This window comes from Pelobates fuscus, chromosome 10, assembly GCF_036172605.1.
Source record: "Pelobates fuscus isolate aPelFus1 chromosome 10, aPelFus1.pri, whole genome shotgun sequence".
In the NCBI taxonomy this organism is placed as follows: Eukaryota; Metazoa; Chordata; class Amphibia; order Anura; family Pelobatidae; genus Pelobates; species Pelobates fuscus.
The window spans coordinates 91,446,864-91,463,971 of record NC_086326.1 but is presented as its reverse complement, the minus strand read 5'-3'; the positions used below and the strand labels follow the sequence as shown (position 1 = coordinate 91,463,971).

At 39.5% G+C, this 17,108-nt stretch overlaps 1 protein-coding gene across 1 annotated transcript; it reads left to right on the top strand.

Moving 5' to 3' along the window:
- The first annotated feature begins 11,536 nt into the window (after window positions 1-11,536).
- On the top strand, window positions 11,537-16,017 carry LOC134575925 (zinc finger protein OZF-like). The gene is made up of 2 exons (XM_063435382.1): window positions 11,537-11,623; window positions 13,973-16,017. The coding sequence occupies exon 2, from the start codon at window positions 14,173-14,175 to the stop codon at window positions 15,784-15,786; it is 1,614 nt and encodes a 537-aa protein (XP_063291452.1). The 5' UTR covers window positions 11,537-11,623; window positions 13,973-14,172; the 3' UTR covers window positions 15,787-16,017.
- The last annotated feature ends 1,091 nt before the right edge of the window (window positions 16,018-17,108 follow it).

Here is a 17,108-nt window from a genome sequence, read left to right as displayed (position 1 = left end):
TCATGGTTCCGTATACCGATTAAATATATTTTTTATTTTCAATACTTCAGTGGCAGACAATTCAGTTCTATATCTCACAAGTGTTCTCTGAGACATTTTGTCTGAAGTCTACACTTTCTCCTTTTTTCGTTAAACATTATAAGGGTTATCCCCTTTCGAGATATAAACTGGACACACTGAATCTATCCCTGTTCTAGGGATTTTTTCTTCCTTTTTCTTAGTATATCTAGTATATAGAGGTTTTAATACCTATTAGTGTGTCAGTATATTTCCATTAGTAGGTATCTATCCTACATTCGTCATGGCGAACTTTCTATCCCAATTAAAAGAACCTAACTCCTGGTGCATAGATGCCGAATCTGTCTTTTCAGATAGCAATCCTACTCTGCTAACTGAAAATGACAATATCAATTATAAATTTAGGACGCTAAGCAATTTATGCAAACAACAGATTAGAGTTGGGTGGGAAATCACATCCTTAAAAAACTATCTGGGCAAGTCCATGATCCCAAGGGGGTTGAGAATACAAACCACACCAAATACACAAATGGATGACCCTGGCTTACTTAAGGAATGGGAAGACGCATCCAATATATGCTCAAAAAAATATATGGAAATCTTAGTAAAATTTGAATCCGATAGATTAAAACAAATTGATGTAAAAGTGAACACGGCCATTGAGGAAATCCAAAAATGTACTAGCGACCCTTCCTTCCAAACACAAGAACAGAGACTACAAGAGAATTTAAACAAATACCAGAATGTGATAAAATCACGTAAACATAAGAAATTCGTTAGAGATAATGAAGACTACAGATCAGGTAGAATTTACAGACACTTCAAGAAAATTTCAAAAGTAGACTCCGATTACTGTACTACATCCGAGTATGAGACCTCAGACACGGATGGCGAACAGACAGTAGCACCCCAAACGAGACAAACCACTCAGAGGGGTAAAGGAATCCTCAAAAAAGGGGTGTCTTTTTTAGGGCAACCCCTGCGGGAGGGGGAACATCAAATGCAGTACAGACAGACTCGCAACCGGGGAAGGACTCGCAGACGCTACTAGAAGTAGACACCAGAATAATTAATATTTCAGATACTCCTCTCACTGACACACAGAAACAAGTAATTATGAAAGGCCTATCTTTTGTCCCCACTCCACCATTCTGTAAATTCGAATGGATAAAGGACATTAACTTGTTCGGGAGGAAGTTGGCACTTCATAAATTCTTTAAAATAAGAGATGAGAAAAAAGCTAAAGAATTAGGCTTTGATACAAAAGAATATCAATGCCTTCTTGATCTGGTGTCCCTTCTAGAATCAAATGACAATGCCTCCCCCCCACCATATACAGATTTGCGCCCAAAAAGCAGATTCACCCCTAACTTCCGCGAATTTAAAAATATTGACATGTTCGTTGAGTCCACTACCAATATGATCAAACATCTAGACATTGACACTTTTAAGGCTAAACCCAGAGATAATCTTACAAGAACTGAATGGAAAGCCTTGACGGACCTAAGGGACAATGAACATGTTATTATTAAACCAGCAGACAAGGGGGGCAACATTGTCATTTTAAATAGAACACATTACATTCAGCTGGCCGAAAAGATCCTCGGAGATGCTAACACATACAAAGTCCTGCCATCTAACCCCACATCAAAATTCCTCTCTGAATTCAAAACTTTACTTGACAGAGCATTTGATCAAGGTGTACTGACTAAGGAAGAACATATGAGTATTTTTGTTCAAAATCCTGTTATATCAACCTTCTATTGCCTTCCAAAAGTACACAAGGGTTATGAACCGTTGATAGCAAGACCAATTGTGTCAGGCACAAATAATTTAACATGTAGAGGTAGCGTCTACGTGGACAAAATTCTGCGCCCATATGTTGAGAAATTGCCGTCCTACCTTAGGGACACCAAAGACACTCTAAGTTGCATCACGGCAATCAGAGTACCAGAGGGGGCCATCCTGTGTAGCCTCGATGTGGAGGCACTATACTCCTCGATACCTCATACGGGGGGTATACAACACATAGGATCGTTCCTCGAAACAAGAGGCTCTAGTCATTCATGTCACACAACCTTCGTCCTTGACCTTCTCAAGTTCATTTTGACCCATAACTTTTTCCTGTTCAACAACAAATTCTACCACCAGGTGCAGGGGACTGCGATGGGGACGTCTTGTGCGCCCTCTTATGCGAACCTGCACCTGGGTTGGTGGGAACAACACGTCGTCTATTCGGAACGTTTAAAGCATTACATGGCTTTTGTCCATCTTTGGAAACGCTATATAGACGATATCCTGGTGATATGGACAGGTACCAAACAACTATTCATTGAATTTGTGGGGATTTTGAATCAAAATGACTTGAATCTACGTTTAACGATGGAAATTGGTACCTCCTCTTTGAACTTTTTAGACTGCACTTTCACCATCACGGACCAACTCGAGATTAAGACCTCCCTATATCGGAAACCCACGTCAACTAACAACATGCTTAATTGGCGGAGTTACCACCCCAATCCCCTTAAGAGGGGTATTCCAGTGGGACAGTACTTGCGATTGAAAAGGAATTGCTCCTCCATGGATGATTTTATAGAGAAGGCAGCCTTATTAAGAGCAAGATTTAAAGCCAAAGGCTACCCGAACAGATGTCTGAAACAGGCATACCAAAGGGCACTCTTAAGCGAACGTGAGGTCCTCCTTGATAATAGTCCTAAACCATGCACCCCTAAAACCATTAGGTGTGTGGCAAATTTTGATGCAGGGTGGGACACAGCTAAAAAGATCCTAGCTAGGTTCTGGCCATTACTTACCCAAGATAAGCATTTGAAAGATGTGATCCCCCCACGTGTCTCATTAACAGCTAAAAGAGGTAAAAATATAAAGGACATGTTGGTACCAAGTCATCTTTCAAAAAGAAATACAAACAAACAATGCTGGCTTAATGTATACGGTACCTATCAGTGTGGACGCTGCGTAGCCTGTCGCTACATAGATAGAGACTCCAAGTCCATAACCGACTCCTCTGGAACAGTTAGAATTCCAATAAAACAATTCTTCAATTGTAATTCAATGGGTGTAGTTTATCTCCTAACCTGTAAATGCGGTAAAAAATATGTGGGGAAAACAATACGCCCCCTAAAAAGACGAATGATGGAACATATTCATTCTGTTTCATCTGACAGGGACACCCCTGTGGCTAGACATGCCAGAACACACCATGACGACACATCTAGATGCTTTAAATTTGCAGGGGTTGAAAAGGTCAATGTGGGGAAAAGAGGAGGTGATCTGGACCTGATCCTAAAAAAGCGTGAATGCTATTGGATTCAGACGTTAGACACCCTATCCCCCAATGGCCTTAACGAAGGATTCACATTCACCCCCTTTATTGCATCATGATAATCCTTCCTATGGTTATATATATTTTTGTTTGTCACCTTATAATTTATACAATTATCAACACCATTATTTGATCACTATTTAATTCTGAATTACCTTAGGAACCTATAGACAGCCATTGTAGCGTTTATCCTTGTTTAGGTTGTAGCATCACTGCACTGTCCAAATCCTACCCTCAGGTCCTAAATACTTATAGGGGACAATCAGGTCACATTTGAAAGAATTTGACAATATTTCTTTAAGTAATAAGCATACAGTATTATTGCACTACCCCCCTAATCATCTGGGAACCATGGGGAGCATGAGGGCATTACATCTAAGATTGATCCTACGTAGGATCATCTTTTGGGCATTTACGAACAATTGGTTATCGGGTTTAACATTGTAGCCAGTGTCCTTGGCAACGCAATACACTTGCGGTCCTGATCGGCACTTGGCTCCGCCTCTGTACCCTCCCCCCCTTTTGTCAGTGGTGCACTCATACAAGATTGACGGATCATTCACCAATCAGAAACGATCACGTCATTTAGATAAACGCCGCCTCTACTCACCGTTCATTGGCTAATACCCGGCTGCAGAACATATTTAACACTAGTCCGTGGACAGTTCCACGTTGATAGCCTTTGAGAAAGGCGCTCTTTATAGCGCCGAAACGCGTTAGGCAGACTATGACTTTTTAATTCCACAGCACTGTATTCACTTCACATGGTTTGGGGTGTGCTATTGAGGGGGGAAGATTGTTAGCCTGATTGGAGCGTTATGTAGGGAATTGAGAGCTTTTACTAATTTAATCGACTATCCTTACTGAGGATGCACCTCATTACTAGTAGATTACATTTAGCTACTGTGTTATACTGAGTAAACTTTATCCTCTAGTGTAGCCGTCTGAATTGGGATGCCTCTCCACCTGTAGTTTACATCTCCCCAAAGAGGTTTGATTCGATCTCAGCATACGGTGGGGGTTTCCTGTGCTACATGGGGTTGAAGAGGGACCCTCTATAGAGCCACCGTTTGTGTGCATCTATTTAGGCATTTTAAGAGCTTTTGCTCTGCTCATAACGACTATCACTACTATGGATGTACCTCATTATTAACAGACAGTATTTAGCTACTTTGTAATCTTTGAGTCACTGTATCCTCCAGTATAGCCGTTTCAACTGTGACGAGTATGTCTCCTTACCTTTAGCATATACCTCCCTACTGAGTATTCATTTGGTCTCAGTATTTTTTTGGCGGGGTCCCCTATGCTATATGGGTTTTAGGAGCTAGCTTCTAGATAGCCACTGTTTGTGTGCACCTATTTAAGCACTATACATACCGTCCATTTAAGCCTCTCCCTTGCTCCCTGAGCTATTTATCTATCCTCCCCCCTGTTTTTTGAGTGGGTTTATTTATATTTTTCACTCACCTTTTTTTGTTTGTTCGTTTTATATTGTTCATGGTTCCGTATACCGATTAAATATATTTTTTATTTTCAATACTTCAGTGGCAGACAATTCAGTTCTATATCTCACAAGTGTTCTCTGAGACATTTTGTCTGAAGTCTACTGTTTCCAGATTTATCCAACTATACAAGACCGCAGAGAAAAATATATGTTCCAATGACTGCTATATTAAGAAGTAAAAACGTTAAATATATGTGACTATACCCAGTGGGTATTCCAATGATAATAGATGGGAAAAGAATATCCTATCCAGATATAGAAGATCTGAAGAAATGGATGAACAAAAAGAAAATATTGGAAAAGAAATAGGAGATAAACATGGACTTTATATTAGTATATTTTTTATTTGATTTTTTCTCTATCTCCACCTCTTTTTATTTAAGGGTTAAGTTTACAAAATAAATGTGATCCTAGATAAAAAAAACAAAGTTTATACATAATAATTGAAATATGAGGAAATTAATAGTCACTAAGATTAAATTACAATCACTCAATAGATGTTCGATACACATGACAGGAATGATAAGGTATACAAAGAAAGAAGGGTAATATAGACATAAGAATTTAAATATAATTATTTGTCAGATGGTGATACACATGAGATGTTTAGTAAATGGTATAATGATAAAAGGGCTATGATTATATAGAGGGTTAAAATATGTCACTGAGTAGGATACATATTACGAAATCAATTGTCACAATAAGAAATTAGATTAACAGGATAATTATGAAATTTATAATGCACAATATAAGAATGTAAGAGGGTATGAAGACTAAGATGAAACTGACTAAATGAGTAAGTTCACATTATTATTATTATTATTATATTATATATAATAATATTATATATAATATAGAATATATAGCTGGTAGGCGGAGATAGAGAGAGAATGGATGATAAAAGATAAAGTTGTTCCTAAGAGACTTTTTTTTTTGTCTGTTTTGTCTTTCTTTTTTACATGGAGATATACCGTAAATTAAAAAAAGCACTTTTAAATTATTAATGTACACAAATTGCGGACCATTTTGATTCAGAGTCTAGACGGATGGGAAGGGCGTTTGCTCCTCTCATTAGACCCACAAACTGGATTCTACTGAAGGGGATTTTCTACTCCTTGAGGAGAACAGGGAGAGTATTTCTTAGAGGATTCTTTTAATTGGGTTTCTTTGTTTTTTTTTTTTTTTGTGCACAAATGGGGAGGGAGGGATTGCTGTTGATATGGTACTTGCCATAGGCTCAAAGGTAAAAATAATTAACCAGATATTAATATTCAAATAATCACAATAATTGCTTGTGGCAAGAGGTATTTTTTTTAGAATTTCTGAGAAAGGGACAAATTCACTTATGTGCAATACAAGAAACCCATTTGAAAGAAGGGGATGTAATGAGAATTAGGTCAAATCAGTATCAGCACTTATATACTTCATCATTAATAGAAAAGAAAAAAAGGGGGGGTCACTATCCAATTCTCAAAAAAAAATTCAGTAAAGGTGTTACATCAGGACAGTGATATTGAAGGCAGGTATTTGATACTAAATAAATAATAAAATATATACCCTCGCCAGTGTCTATGCTCCTAACCACTCTCCCATTAGATTTATAAAAAAAAAAGTATTAAAAAGAGTGGAAAGGATTAAACAAGGGGAAATCTTACTAATGGGAGATTTCAATTGTGTTGTGAGGATATTTATGGGGTGATAAATATTAAAAATATTTTCATAAAAATTATCAAAAATTAATTTAATAATTTTTATTATATCAAAAATTTATATCTTGGCACTGTTTCCCTGATTAATTATTTAAAACTGAGAGTTACCCACTATTTTAATTCTCCTAGATCCTGGAGTAAGTTTCATTTGAAGATTTTATTTCATACATTAATCACAAATTAATTATTAAAATATAATTTACTGTGACAATAATAATAATAATAATATGTAACATGCGTGATAATATCAGTGAATATTTAGGTATAACATAAGTATACAATATGGCAGTGGTTTAACACAATTACAGATAGCTAAATAGCAACAGTTATATGCAACAGTTGTATGCAGTTTTCAATAAGATTTACAACAGGACATTACTTTGAAATCAACTTAATACAGAACAGCACCTCACAGCATTTCACAGCAGCACAGTGTAAAGCAATAAAAACTTTGGCTGACAGTCAAATCACACTGAATTAACTCTTTCACTACTGGCTACAATCCTCATAGGCAGGATATCCTATTACATTGCAAATTTTACAACTACAATATTTCTCATACTTGATCATTGATCATCCCTATGTCCATCCAATAAGAATAATTCTAACCAGATTTTACGTTTTAATAATTTTAACGTCCTTAATTAAGATTCACTATTTCTAAATTATTAAATTACAAGAGAAAAAAAAAAAAAAGGCAGGAGAGGTTACAGAGAAACCAACTTCCGTGAAAGGGATTTACAACTTAAGTCAAAATAATTTAACAGGGGGCGGGGCCTGACCGCAGAGCAGTCGCATGTCGCTGCTGCGTCAGCTTTCAAACGTGAACACCGTCGATTACCGACGAACCGAGGCTGTCAACCACCCTCTTGTACATCCCAAACGACTGGGGCTACCGAGACGTACGTGTAGACACCAAGCAGAATGATGTTTGCAGCGGCTCCGACTCGCCCGAGGTTGCGGCCTACAAGCATGGCGGCGGTGAGGGAGACGGCCGCTCTCCCGACGCTGAAGCAAGCTATGAGACAAAGTTTGTGCCTTCGTTCCCCCCCCCCTATGGACCGACGGGGGTTATCCCGGTCCCCATCAACTGGACACACGTAAAGGCAGAGATTGTAGCTCCCCACCCAAGTCTGGACTCCGGATACCCCGGGCCCAGCCACATGGCGGGAACACCACGGCCCGCAGAACTTAAACCCTCACCACCGCAACCCACGAGCCTGGACCTTATATTCCAGAAATTTTGGAATGAACTGGAACGCCTACTCACAAGGCCCTCCTTGCCACATGGAGGTATGACACAGGGGTCAGGGAAGCAGAGACGGAACAGGCCTGTCCCGGGCACTACACGCCCTCCAGCGCCAGCACAACGCACCGTCTGCCCACACGGACCGAGGGTCGTCAGGAGATCAACTCCGCAGCACCGGCCACACCGCCGGAGGCCCAACCGCCATGGGCAGCGGCAGACTACCAGGACCCATCACAGCACCCCAGCGGGGAAAAGCCCGGCCTCCACGAGCACCCGAGCCTGTGGCATCAGGATGCAGGCCCCACACAAAGCACAGGGCCAAAGGAAAGCTTCACTGTCCTCGCAGTGTATACACACTCGCTCCAGCACAGCAAGGTGGGTGGGAAGGCAGCGTTGGACGATCCGACACAATCCCCTAAACGGCAGACCTAGACCAGCGGCGAGTCACCCTACACGCCAGCGGGGGCCACCCCTTTACAGCCACACAACCCTACGAAAGGCCAGCACTCACCAGGGCGAAAACAAGAGGCAACTGAGACCCAAATCGGAACCACACTACACAATGGTGACCTGGACCCCATGGAGGGGGCATCAGCAAAAAGCTGGACTTTGGTCCTACAGTGGGACTATTGTTGTGAGAGTGGGAGTGGGGTGACCCATTCATACAGGACTCTGAATCCAGCAGTAAGCCAGTCCCTTCTGTGTATATACAATTCACCCAGTGTACCATTATCACATTTTTAGCACCAGAGTGCACATGTGTCTCCACAGTCTCATAGAGCCCACATAGTTAGACACATACTCATTTGTTACAGTCAGGCAAGTAGATTAGGTTCATTGAATGCTAACAAGCCTGTTTTACATTTTACATGCCCAATGTACACCAGCTGACTTACACGTTTACCTTACCTTTACTGGTATCTCCACCTCACAAGTTGTCTAGCCGTTACTAAAAGTTCTGTTTAAGTTTGAACATATTGATTGTAAGCCATCTAAGCGGATTGTATATTCCGCCCCATAACAGCTCACACTATTACCTCCAACTTGGCCACCAGTGTGTGGGGGGGCTTCCCTGATAATACCAATAATGTTAACCAAGTTATTCATTCTGCAATTTAGCATGAACTAAACTACTGTATCTTATACATGCATAATCCATAGCACTCGTTGTCTGTTCAAACGACATGTCACGATATCTATTACGCTATACAATAGTGCTATTTACTCTTGTAACCTTAACTATTACAAAAAAGCAAAAGTACAGCATATCTTGTCATTCACAATACCTGCTATGTCATTCATCCATGTTGCCTTATGTTATTTACTATACGTTCACTGTACTGTTATCATACCCATTTTAAAAAGTATGCATACTCAATCAGCCACAACTGTTATAATATGTAAATGAATAACAAGCCTGCGAATGCCGTTGGGGCGAAACAGGCACTGTTGTACCTACCTGCATACCAAAAATAAAGAATTTAAAAAAAAATTAAAAAAATAAAAATAATAATTTAACAGAATATCATAAAAAAAATATTAACTAAAGGATTAAAATTTGCTCCAAACAAACCTATTAATCAATTTGACTTCTATATCGACTTAAATAAGTTTAACCCCTTAAGGACACGTCATGATTCCCTTTTATTCCAGAAGTTTGTTCCTTAAGGAGTTAAAAGGAATGTATGTCTAAAAAAGTATTTTGCTAAAAACCCAATAGAACTCCAATTAAATAACGAGAAAGAGTTAAAACATACCAAATTAAAAGAAAAATCTAAATTCTACCCAAAACATATGATCTCAGAAAAAATAGTGACCTTCGAAACCATGGTTATGACTGAAATTAAAAAGTTGTAGTCTTACAATACAAGAAAGAAAAGCCCTACGGGGAAAGCATTGGATTGGCTAAAAATCAACCATTTTGATGATGTCACAAAGGGGGCAGAGCCAGTGTCAGCAAAACCAGCGCCAGCGGACCCGCACAGCGCTGGAAATAAGGTGAGCTTTACACTTTTATAGGAGGGCTAAGGGGGGGCAAGCCACCTAAATGGTGGGTTTAGCACTATACCCTATAGTGATCCTTTAATCTAAGCAGGTTGCCAGGAAGTTACCCCACAGAACAACACGAGTGTGAAGCTGATTACCTACTTGGTATAATTAAACCCATGTGTGACGAAGTGCCCTTCACCACTTGTGCCTGGAGAGGACTAATTGCCAGCCTCTTGCCTTGTGACTATGGCCCCTGAGAGAGTTTGCCCTTTAAAAACGTTATTTGGGCATATTGGATTTTATTGCATTGTTTCTGCCCCTTTAATTCCATGGGAGAATGTGCCTCTTCTCCTCCCCCTTTTCCTGTCCATTGTTCTCCAGCAGGGCGTTGTCCCTGGGACACTGCCAGACCATTTTAAACTGGCTGCTTTGTCCCTCCTCAATCTCTCATCAGCACTTGCTAAACTTTAACCCCATGGCAATTTTATTCTGTTCTTGGGACCTGAGCGCTGTTCGGATATATTGGGCGCTCAGATCCAAGCTATCTGGGGATAGTTTGAATGTGGGGGTTCTGTTCAGTATAATACACAGATTTGATAAGAGTACAGTAGTTCAGAGCTCCTTCTTATCAGAGATTCTGTAGACTACTAAATACACTAAGAGGGTTATTCACTAAAGTGAGAATTCAAAGTGAAGTTCAAGTTTACGGCCAGAGTAGCCTCACTGGACACATAGCTGACTTAAGAGAATTTTGCCAGTTTGCTATTGTAGCCTTTAATAACCCTGTAAGACGTATCCAGCAGCATACTGGATGAGAGAATAATAAGGAAGCTCTTAGAAATAAAAAGATCAATAAATCTGTAGTGCCAACCTGAAAAATGGTGTATATTCAAAAATGATGGTTAAACGGACAGATTTCATATCATAGATTGTGCCAAATATTCATGGTAAACGCATGCCACCCAATATTGGGATGCACTTGCATAACCAGTTACACCAAGCACCCCAGGTCAAGCATGTCAAGCACCCCAGGATGACAGTCTGCCTCCCAGTCAGCCCCCATCATACAGGACAATGCAGAGAATCCTGTTAAAGTGCTACCTGCATTGTCCTAGCGCTGTTGCACAGTTCCCCTGGTGTCCCCAGATGTGACTGTCCTGTCCAAAGCAGGATAGTTGGGAACCCTGAACACTGTCACACTTTGATAAATCTCCTCAAAAGTTTCCATGGAAGTTTTTAATAGTTTACATTTTGGCAGCTATACTTGGGACTGAATTACCTTTATACCACACCTCTTCTGGACAGGGATATGCATTCATTAAAAAACTAGCAGAATGAGACGTTTTCTGGTCTAGGGAGGGTCTGCCATGTGTATCACTTGCAGATACTTTTAAGGTAATTTTTTTGTTTGTTTTTAATAGCGTATTGACAATTCCATTAATAAATATATAGGATTTACATTAAGGTACACAGAAACCTTTTACCCTAAACAAGCACGGCCACCAAAGCCTCCCATTACTAGGAATATGTGGCCATTATTCACACTGCGGGCTAACGCAATCTTCCCCTATTCTACAAACCATCGCTGTAAATGTCCGCAAGAAAGCGCAAGTCAGGTGCGTTGGAACATGGAACTACATCTCCCGGCAGGTAATGCGCCAATGCGACGTCCCCGATGCTAGCGGCGTGACATCACAAAGAAGCGCACAGCCCTGAAAAAAATAAATAAGAAAAAGCAGAGCTGTCATTGTTGCCTTGTCAGTATGAGGCACACATGGTGCAGGGAAGCTAACCCAGGAGTGGGGCAGGCGGTATGTATCTGTGTAAGCATGGGCTTCTTCTGTCTTTATAAAATACAATTGTTCAGTTAAAAGAGTTTGAAGGCACCTAGAAGATATTGGGTTTTGTATAAGATGAGATGTTTTGTTTGTATAACTGTGTTTGAGCAAGACAGATATATTAGTTGTGAGACACACTGAGAATAATGTGACAATATCAAATATTGTTTTATTAGAAATGAACAAACAAGAACTTTATTCTTCATGCCTGAGAATGGGTGAATGGTAAGTTGGTTTAAGTGTGAAAACTGTGGCAAATTCAGACAATTATTTAATGTAAATAAATAGTGTTTCTTGATGCAGAACACACTCATGGAGTGATTTTTCTTTTTTTTTCTTTTATTTGCTTCTGTACATTTCACTGCTGCTGTCCCCACAGGGTTAAACCGTCGTGCTATAACTAGAACACTGTGTGTAGAACAATGAGCGATTAGTAATGGCAGAGAAAATCTTCAGTCGTATATCCAATTTGGAATACCAAAGGACCAGTAAGAAAAGATAGTGCCAGGCATGTTTACGAATGTGTATTTTTAATGATTACCTCACAGTTTCAATACAAAACAAAATGCCTCTCCATCATAACAAGAATAAGCCCATAACTACATCTTTTGTAGCAATAAAAAAAATACCTGCATACTTTTTGCCACGAACATTTGTCAGGAAGTCAAAATTTACAAAACAAAAAACCGACTTTATCATGAACACTTACTATGTCTTTAGCAAATGCTCTGATTCTTGGCCACTTTACATACATTTCCCCTCTAAGAAGCATGTCTAATAAACACTCAAAGTGTTTATGGTGCGTGGAGTCCCCTGGCACCTTCTTACTTTCCAATGTTAAAGGAACACTCCGAGCACCATGGCCACTGCAGTACCCAATAAGTGTATCTTTTTTGCATTTTTTTTTTCTTAGTTGCACTTGTTGTATAAAAATTATTATAAGCAAAACTGAAAAAATATGTATTTTTTCCCCATTTTAAAAATCGTATTTATGTTCTTTAAAAAACAATATATAATATGTATGAATCACTTAACTCCTTAGGGACTGATGCATTTCTCCAATTTCTGAACCAAAACAAAACCTGGAATTTGTGTTTGTTGCACCATAATTTAAAGAACCACTGCACACCTATTAACCAATTCGGCTTGCTGAAGTGCTTTATGGGTAAAGAGTATCCCATTAAAAAGGCACTTTATAAAGGGCTTCCTCACAGACCTCCAACGTCAGCATTGAATAATGCTTTCCTATGGAGAAGTCTAACGCGCGCGCGGCCATGTGCATTAGGTCTCCCCTGCTGGCTGATGTTGGAAGGAAAGATGCGTTGGCGGAGCCTGGCCCAGCGCCGAGGCACATTGCCGCTGGATTCAGGTAAGTGGCTGAAGGGGTTTTAACCCCTTCAGCCCTGCAGGGAGGGGGGCCTAGTAACCCTATAGTGCCAGGAAAACGGCTTTGTTTTCCTGGCACTATAGGATTTTTTTAATTACCTTTGGCTGTTACCTTATGTGATTTTAGTTCAATTAAAGGATCACTATAGTGTCAGGAAAACAAATCGGTTTTCCTGACACTATAGTACCCTGAGTGTGCCCCCACCCTCAGGGTCCCTCTCCCGTGGTGCTGAAGGGGTTAAAACCCCATCAGTTACTCACCTTGTTCCACCGTCGGGCTCCCTTACCTATCCTCCCCCGTCTGACGTCAGCGGAGCGGAATGCGCATGCGCATTCAAAGTGTCCATAGGAAAGCATTTTTCAATGCTTTCCTATGGACGCTCTGCGTGATGGAGGCATTAAATACCTCCAGGGTTGCAGATGCGCCTCTAGTGGCTGTCCAGAAGACAGCCACTAGAAGCTGGCTTAACCCCAAATGTAAACATTGCAGTTTCTCTGAAACTGCTATGTTTACATCAGGCAGGGAAAACCCTAGAGGGACCTGGCACCCAGATCACTTCCTTAAGCTTAAGTGATCTGGGTGACTATAGTGTCCCTTTAACAGCAAGAGATAATAACTTCTAAAGAAAGCACACTGTGCTTATAAGATAAGTTTAAAAATGAAACTTTTTTTTCATGGAGACTATGTGAGTCACAGTCAGGGAATGTTTGGTTAGGGCTGCATAAAAAAAAAAAAAGTTGAGTAACTTGATCTATGTCTTACTTAAGTTGTTTTGGTGCATATAATATCTCTGTCAGTGATGTATTTTTTTGTTCAGTTCTTTGTTTTCCTACTTTATTGTGAATTATTAATTTTGGTTATAGAAACTTCTTGTTTTAAGTCTTTATGTTATTATATTAAGGCAAAAATAATCACAAATTAATTAATCCCAACAGATGGATCAAATCACATGGTTACAACTGAATGATTAGACACTCACGATTTTTCATAGAATTGTGTAAATGAAGATAAATGTAACATTAAAAGTATGCAAAGAGCAAAATTCCTTTTGTATAAATGAACTAAGGAAGAAATCAAGGGGTATTAAGAGAAATCTCCTTTCTTATGTGTCCTAAACAATCCCACAGACACCGATATGTATACATCAACAGACTTTTCAGAGATTAGATGTAAATCAAATCAAATCAAGGAGGAGTCTGCCTCATGTAAAGAAAGGAAGTCCACAAAGGCCAATATATATACACCTGCAGCAAATACTCCGCCTGAATATGCATGTACTGATTTTAAGGAGGAATCTGCCTCAGATGAAGGAAATAATCTTCCAAACACTTTCACACTTACACTAACAGAATATGCATCTACTGTTATTAAGGAGGAATCTGGCTCTTGTCAATTAGTAAATCCTAAATGCAAAGTCAGTCCTACAATAAATCCATGCATTCAAATAAAGGAAGAATGCTCCTCTGGAAAAGGAAAGCTCACAGACGCCAAAATCACTGCAGAGATTGATTATATATCTTTTAATATAAAGGAAGAGTCTGCCTCCTGTGAGAAAGATAATTCCACTGACGAATATTATACTACAGATTGTTTATCTACTCATGTAAAGGAGGAATTAACCTTGTGTGAAGAGGATTTAACAGACACTGACATATGTAGAACTACAGGTAATCCAGAGTCAGAATACACAAATAGAGAAACAGTGAATAAGGACAGTGATAGGAGCAACACTCCTGCAGTTGATTCAGAGCATCAGACGCATTTTGATTGTAGCCCTGATTTTTTAAAACATCAGAGAATTCATAAAAGAAAAGGTCTGTCTTGTTCAGACTGTGGAAAATGTTTTGCCAGTAACTCACATCTTATTACACATCAAAGGATTCACACAGGAGAAAAACCTTTCTCATGTGCTCAGTGTGGAAAATGCTTTATTGATAAGTCAAGCCTTACTAAACACCAGCGAGTTCACACAGGAGAGAAACCATTTCCATGCTCCCACTGCGGCAAACACTTTTCTCATAAATCTGATCTTGTTATACATCAAAGGATCCACACAGGGGAAAAGCCATACGCTTGTACTAGTTGTGGGAAATGCTTTATTGATAAGTCAAAACTTCTTAAACACCAGAGGATTCATACCGGAGAGAGGCCATTTTCATGTTCGGAATGTGGAAAATGCTTTACTGATAAGTCAGGTCTTGTTTACCATCATAGAATACACACAGGTGAAAAGCCATTTGCATGTTCTGAATGTGGAAAATATTTTACCAGCAAGTCGAGTCTTGTTACACATCAGAGAATTCACACAGGGGAAAAACCATTCTCATGTTCTGTATGTGGAAAATGTTTCAACAGTAAATCAAATTTTGTTACACATCAAAGGACTCATACTGGAGAAAAGCCATTCTCGTGTTCTGATTGTGGAAAATGTTTTGCAGATAAGTCAAGTCTTGTGATACACCAAAGGATTCACACAGGAGAGAAGCCATTCTCATGTTCTGAATGTGGGAAATGCTTTAACAGCAAATCAAACTTTGTAATACATCATGGGCTTCACACAGGAGAGAAACCATTTTCGTGTTCTATATGTGGAAAATGTTTTAGTAATAGCTCAAATGTTCTCAAACATCAAAATATTCACACAAGAGTAAAAACGTTTACATGTTCTATTTGTGGAAACAATTTTACTGCTAAATCAAGTCTTGTTAGGCATCAGACAATTCATCTACAAAACAAGCCAATGTCTTAATAGTAGGTGGGAATAGTTTTCCATAACGATACATGTGGATTACTTTTGACAAATTAATGGAATAGAAAATGAGTGAAGGTTTACTGAAGGAGGTGATCATAGCATACACATAATCTCTCAAGAACCAGTTGGAACATATTTAAAATGAAGGATTTTACATATTATAATTGGTATTTATACCCTGTATTACAATGAATGTTTAATTATATCCATTAAATTTGTGGAGTCGGTTATTTTAGTTTAGCTCTAAATACATACGTATTTGTATATTGTATTGTACTTTTCTAACGAATAACGCTCAACCTATAAAATGAGTTTAGAGCAGCTTCAACAGTATATTCACCAGTGCTGCACATTCAACTTGTGTATTATTATTCATAAAGCTCTAACAAATTCCGCAGAGCTGTACAATAGGTGGACTAACAAGTGATCTCAACAAGACATGATAGACATACAAAGGAATAGAAACTTTGTAAAAGTCTAATGGAGTAGGAAATGGAGTTCCAAATTAGCAGCGCAGCAGTAGAGATGTCTTGAAGTCGAGAGTCAGAGGTGCAAGTACAAGCAGAGGATTGGCACAGGCCTTCAGCTGAACAAATGGGCTTGGATGGGACATAGTTCTTTATTAGTGAGGACAGGTAGACAGGAGCAATGTTATGGAGACATTTGTAAGTGAGAACCAGCATTTTTAATTGAGACCTATATCTTTAGGAAAGATAATGTAAGGACAGACGGGAAGTGTGGGAGGACAAGAATGAGCCTTGCCACAGCATTCATTATAGACTGTAGTGGGGCAAGGTGGAAGCACATAGCACTAGTGGAAGCAGAGTGCAGTAGTCAAGGTGGGAAACAATAGTGTTATGGACAAGTACTTTATCCTCATCCAGTGTTTGGTAGGGGCGGATGCGAACAATATTTTTTAGATGGAAGCACCATGATTTGATTAGATGTGAGCTTTGTAGGAGAGGTTGGAATCAAGAAGAACACCAAGACAGCAAGCCTGTGAGGTAGAGTTAATGTAAGTGCTAATGACCAGTTAGAAATAGAGAGGCAGTCGGAGACATAAATCAAGAGGGATAAAGAAAGATCAGTAGACAGCTTTGTGTGTCGTAGGAAGTAAAATTGGAAGCCAAAAGAACCGATTAGGTTATCAAAGGAGGCAGTATAGTTTGTGAATAGTGGGAGGCTGAGGACAGAACCTTGGGGAACACCAACAGAGAGGGGTTGCGGAGGAGAGGAAAAACCAGAACGAGACCCTGATAGATCGCTGGGAGAGATAGAAAATGAACCAGGGAAGAGCAGAGTCTTATAAAGCAAAGTTG

Coding starts and splice junctions, on each gene's coding strand:
- LOC134575925 (XM_063435382.1), top strand. CDS start 14,173: ATGTATACATCAACAGACTTTTCAGAGATTAGATGTAAATCAAATCAA.